This window comes from Fonticula alba, assembly GCF_000388065.1.
Source record: "Fonticula alba strain ATCC 38817 unplaced genomic scaffold supercont2.2, whole genome shotgun sequence".
Classification (NCBI taxonomy): domain Eukaryota; order Rotosphaerida; family Fonticulaceae; genus Fonticula; species Fonticula alba.
The window spans coordinates 3139667-3144092 of NW_009242972.1; the positions used below are offsets into that span (position 1 = coordinate 3139667).

General features: G+C 67.7%; 2 protein-coding genes across 2 annotated transcripts; both read right to left on the reverse strand.

Moving 5' to 3' along the window:
- Positions 1-421: 421 nt before the first annotated feature.
- H696_01653 (hypothetical protein) lies at positions 422-2351 on the reverse strand. Its single transcript, XM_009495557.1, has 3 exons — positions 1345-2351; positions 781-980; positions 422-650 (listed from the first exon to the last, which is right to left on the reverse strand). Exons 1-3 carry the CDS (start codon positions 2317-2319, stop codon positions 443-445), a joined length of 1383 nt encoding a protein of 460 aa, XP_009493832.1. The 5' UTR covers positions 2320-2351; the 3' UTR covers positions 422-442.
- A 332-nt stretch (positions 2352-2683) lies between these two features.
- Positions 2684-4409, reverse strand: H696_01654 (hypothetical protein). The gene is made up of 4 exons (XM_009495558.1): positions 3804-4409; positions 3493-3624; positions 3021-3321; positions 2684-2869 (listed from the first exon to the last, which is right to left on the reverse strand). Exons 1-4 carry the CDS (start codon positions 4365-4367, stop codon positions 2718-2720), a joined length of 1149 nt encoding a protein of 382 aa, XP_009493833.1. The 5' UTR covers positions 4368-4409; the 3' UTR covers positions 2684-2717.
- Positions 4410-4426: the final 17 nt, after the last annotated feature.

Here is a 4426-nt window from a genome sequence, read left to right on the forward strand (position 1 = left end):
GCACTGCGAAGAGGGGCCCAGGCACGTAACCATGTCCCCCCCCAGCCGCCGCTCGAAGCCCGCGGCGCACACATGTCCCCCCGTGGGCCGTCCGAGCAAAAGCACCAGAGCAGCCGGAGGGCCAGCACGGCGGGGCGCCCCGACCCCAGAACTGGACGCCAACGGACGGGAGGCGCGGTAGGTGCCAACGATTGGCGCGGGGCCGGCCTGCCCACCGATCGGTCGGCGTCTGGTTGTGTGTGCGTGCGTGCGTGCCAGCGGCAGGGCGTCCGCCCGCCCCTCAACCCAGCATCGCCGGGCATTCGCGGGGGTGCATGGACAACATCGTGTATTTGGCGGGCCTCGACGCGGGAGAGGCCCCGGCTGGGGGGCCGAGGCGCGTGATCGCACGGGAGGAAGGTCGGCGACTGTCCGCCTGAGCGTCCCCCCCCCCCCCCCGTCATCAGAGCTGCTCGATCAGACGGGGGAAGAGCTGCTTGCGCGAGAGCTTGATGTTTCCCTGGTTCATGGCCACCACCAGGGCACCGGGCTCGGAGGCACCCATCGGCAAGTCAACCGAGCTCATCTGGAAGCTCGGGTCCTGGTCGAGAGTCAGAGCGTCGACCGCTCGAGCCAGGGTGTCGGCGGAGGGCGAATAGAGAACGAGGCCCCTGGAGGGAGGGGGCGAAGGGAGAGCGCGGTGCAGGGGAGAGGAAAGGAGCAGGGATCGCGTTGGGAGGCTGTGCGTCAGCAACACATACAACAGGGGGAAGAGGCACGGAAGAGACCCATCCGACGCACCGCTGGAAGGTCGGCTCCGGGAAGTAGGTCATAACACCAAGCAGATCCAGCCCATGGGAGGTGGCAAAGTCCACCAGGGTCTGAGCGAACGCCCCCTCGGAGTCGGGGGAGGCCAGGCGCGAAAGGAAGTCCCCGAGAGGCAGGCCGACAGCCGCCACGCCCAGAGTCAGCCCGCCGGCCGAGACCACCTGCTTGTAGTCCTAGGATGAGATGGCGCCAGTTAGAGAGGCGGGGAGGTATGCGAAAGACTACGAGGGGGGAGGAGAGAGAGGATATGCTGCGGGTCATCCAGAAGAGATGAGGGCCATTGTTTGCCAGATAAACCTTCTCCTTGGCTCTCACCATGGAGAGGAGGGGGTGGAGGCCGGAGAGAGAGGGGGAGAGAGGGGGAGAGAGGGGAGAGAGGGGGAGAGAGGGGGAGAGAGAAGGAAGGAGAGAGAGAAGGAAGGAGAGAGAGAGAAGGAGGGAGAGAGAAGGAGGCAGAGAGAGAGGAAAGGAGGGAAAAAAGGAGAAACAGAAAAGGGAGGGAGAAGATGGGCGAGAAAGCAGGATGGCAAGACACACTTTGCGGAGGAGATCCATCACACTCAGAGCCGAGATGTCCAACTTGGCGGCCTGCGCCTGGTCGAAAAGCGACCGGAAGAGATTCTGGATGGTCGGTTGGACGGTCGATTGAGCCAGCAAGAGACCAGTGGCCTCCGGGCTCCGGAGCAGAAGATCGCCCAGATCCCGAGCGGCCGACACATCACGCTCGGTGGCCCGGTCCAGCGCCGGGTCCAGGTTGCCCGTGTCCACGAGGATGGCCGACAGGAGGGACACGCAGAGAGCCGGATCGAGCCAGGCCCGGGAGATTTCCCCAGGGACCAGGGTATGCGGCGAGCGGCCGAGGAAACGCTCAGCCACCAGCGTGGCACAGGAGCCGATGGTCAGGATCTCGCGCACGGCGGCCGTCGGGAAGGCGCCCCCATCGGCGCGATGGTCCAGCACCGAGCGAACCTTCCCCTGGAAGAGGTCCGCCTGCTGGGCGGCCGGCTGGTTGTGATCCACCAGATGCACGGCGGCGATGGTGGTCCAGTCGACCTGGTCCTGGCAGGCCAGCGTCTCGAAGGAGGCCTTGGTGCCCGCGCTGTCAGCCCCCTCGGCGGCCGCCAGCCCGAGGAAAGACCCCAGCAGCCAGGTAACTTCGGTGCGCAGGGCAAGGTCCTGCCGGCAGACATTCAACACCGGCAGGGCCGGCCGGTCGTCGGCGGTGCCCAGGTGCAGGGCGCTCTGATGCAGGTAGTATGCATAGGACATGGCCGACACGGCCGAGTCCAGATCCGCCGACTCATTGCCAACGACCACGGTGGCCGGCTGGAAGACCGGCCACCCGACCGGGTGGGCTGTGGCGTTGGCCGCGGTTGGGAGGACCGTCGCCGAGGCTGCCGCCGGGGCCACCGCCACCGGGGGACGAGTGTTGGCGGTGGCCGTTTGACGCAGGAAAGCGCAGAAAGGAAAGCCCGAGAGGGGGGTCCGACCGACAGTCGACGGAGCGGCCATGGCGGTGAAGAGCGTGAGGGGGGGGGGGGGGGGGGGGGATCAACCCTGCAAGAAAGACCGGGGCAAAGGGGAGGGGGGGCGGGTATCTCATTGGGAAACTGCTCCCCCGGAAGGCTCGCTGGGCCGGCATGCCCTCCGAGAAAGGGGTCCTCGGGGCCCTCGCTCCGATCGGCTCGCGGGGCCGGGGAGCTGATCCCGCGAGCCGGAGACAGGAAAGCGCGCACCGGGAGCCGCCCTTGAACGGAGGACGATCTCCCGAGCAGCCCCGCACACATACACACGCCACAGGGCGCTCAGGCCGGGAGTGCGGATATGTGGGGAAAATAACGCAAATCTGGGGGAAATGTAGAAGGGCATGATCATGGCACGTGATTCAACGGGTGCAGTTGTATTGCGGTTCAAGTGGCCTTCGCGCCGGCGGACGAGGCGATGGCGGCCCCGGTGGCGGCGATCGTGCCGGCCGCCTCGGAGATGGCCGCGTCCAGCTTCTTCAGCAGCGACGCCTGCGTGTGCAGTTTGACCAGGAGCTGCTGCTGCTCGGACCGCAGGTCTGGAGGGAAAGCGAGGCGGGGCAGGACAAGCAGCCCGGGAGAGATCAGCACGGGGCAGAGGGGGCGGGGGCGGGGGCGGGGGCGGGGGGGGAGGCGCAGGCGAATGATGGCATTGGCGCAGGAGGGGAGGGGAGGAGTGTGTAGGCGCACCGTCCACGGTGTTGGAGATGCCGGCAGCCTGGTGGTGTAGTCCGGCCAGCTGCTGCATGCGCTGGACCACGATTGGCAGGGTTTCGGCCACCTGGTCCCACTTGGTGACGGCCTCGTAGCAGCGAGCCAGGCGCAGTGAGAACGCCGCCTCGTCGTCCAAACTATCGGGGCTAGTGATGCCGGCCGCGGCCTCCAGCTCCGGGAGGATGGTCTCACGGGCCCGAGTCACCAAGCCGGAAAGGCGGTCCGTATCCAGGGCATTGAGCGACTGCTCCAGTTGGCCAAGGCGCTTGGCATGGTTCTGTGGCCAGGAGGGGGGGGGGGGGGGGAAGGTGGTGAGAACGGGTCAGCGGCGCTTAAGAGTGCGGGCCGGGGTCGGGGAGGCATGGGCCCGGGCATGCTGGCACGAGAAAGGGCAGCAGGAGGGGGAGTGGCGAAAGGGAAGGGAGCGAGAGGAAGAAACCGCGCGTACCGCGGCCTGAGCTTTGGGCGTCAGGAAGCCCGCCTGCTTCAGAGCCTGCTCCAGGGCGTGGATGCGGCTCTCAATGGCGCGCTGCTGCTCGACGCTTCGGCTGAGGAGCTCCTTCAGCTGCAGTGGGTCCTCCTGTTTCGCACGTCAGGGCAAGTGAGAAGAAGTCAACAAAGAGGCAGAGGCAGAGAGAGAGAGAGAGAGGAAGGGAGGGAGGGAGGGAGGGGGGAGGGGGCAAACAACGCCGGGAAGGCGGGGCGACATTTCGCCGCCCAGCGAGAAGGGGGCGATGCACGTGTGTCGGAGAAACGCACGCAAACCGGGAAGGCGGCACTGGCAATGGTGGACAGCTCGGCCGAAGCGCCAGACCCGGCGCGCAGGGCCTCCGCCTGGGCCTGGGTCGCTCCGGCGAAGTGGCCTCGGCCGGCAGAACCCTGAGCCGCGCCCAGCTGCTGGATTTGCCGCGAAAGGGCTCGGGCCTGAGCCACAAGGTCCCCAGTGGCGCCGGGGTCCGGGCGCGTGTCGGACCCGGCGTCCGAGGCGTCCATCTCGGCCACCAACTCGGCCACCTCGCGCTGGAGGCGACTCAGTCGGGCCTGGCGCGACTCGGTCTGGATGTCCACCACGGCCGTGGTGAGGGCCGAGAGGCGGTTGTGCGATTGCTCGAAGAGCCGGACCGCCTCCTGGCGCTCCAGGGCCGTGGGAACCACCAGCTCCAAATGCACGTCTCCGCTGACCCGAGTGAAGGAAGCGTCCGCCGGCCGGGCGGGATAGTTCATTTGCGTCGGCGAGGCCGGCGGAGTGGGCGACTCGAAGATCTCCAACGCCAGGGTGGAGATCATCGGTGCACTCGACAGGGGAATCGAGGGGGCGGACATGGCGACCGCGGAGGTAGAGAGGCTGGGGATGGGAAAGCGGCGGCCGGGGGGGGGGGGGG

What these genes read in the sequence shown, in the direction of transcription:
- H696_01654 (XM_009495558.1), bottom strand. Translation starts at nt 4,367, where the DNA reads ATGTCCGCCCCCTCGATTCCCCTGTCGAGTGCACCGATGATCTCCACC. An exon ending in CGCCCAAAGCTCAGGCCGCG is followed by an intron (nt 3,322 to 3,492) that starts GTACGCGCGGTT and finishes TCCTGGCCACAG; the next exon opens with AACCATGCCAAGCGCCTTGG. An exon ending in CATCTCCAACACCGTGGACG is followed by an intron (nt 2,870 to 3,020) that starts GTGCGCCTACAC and finishes CTTTCCCTCCAG; the next exon opens with ACCTGCGGTCCGAGCAGCAG.
- H696_01653 (XM_009495557.1), bottom strand. Translation starts at nt 2,319, where the DNA reads ATGGCCGCTCCGTCGACTGTCGGTCGGACCCCCCTCTCGGGCTTTCCT. An exon ending in TGATGGATCTCCTCCGCAAA is followed by an intron (nt 981 to 1,344) that starts GTGTGTCTTGCC and finishes ATCTCATCCTAG; the next exon opens with GACTACAAGCAGGTGGTCTC. An exon ending in CCGGAGCCGACCTTCCAGCG is followed by an intron (nt 651 to 780) that starts GTGCGTCGGATG and finishes CCCTCCCTCCAG; the next exon opens with GGGCCTCGTTCTCTATTCGC.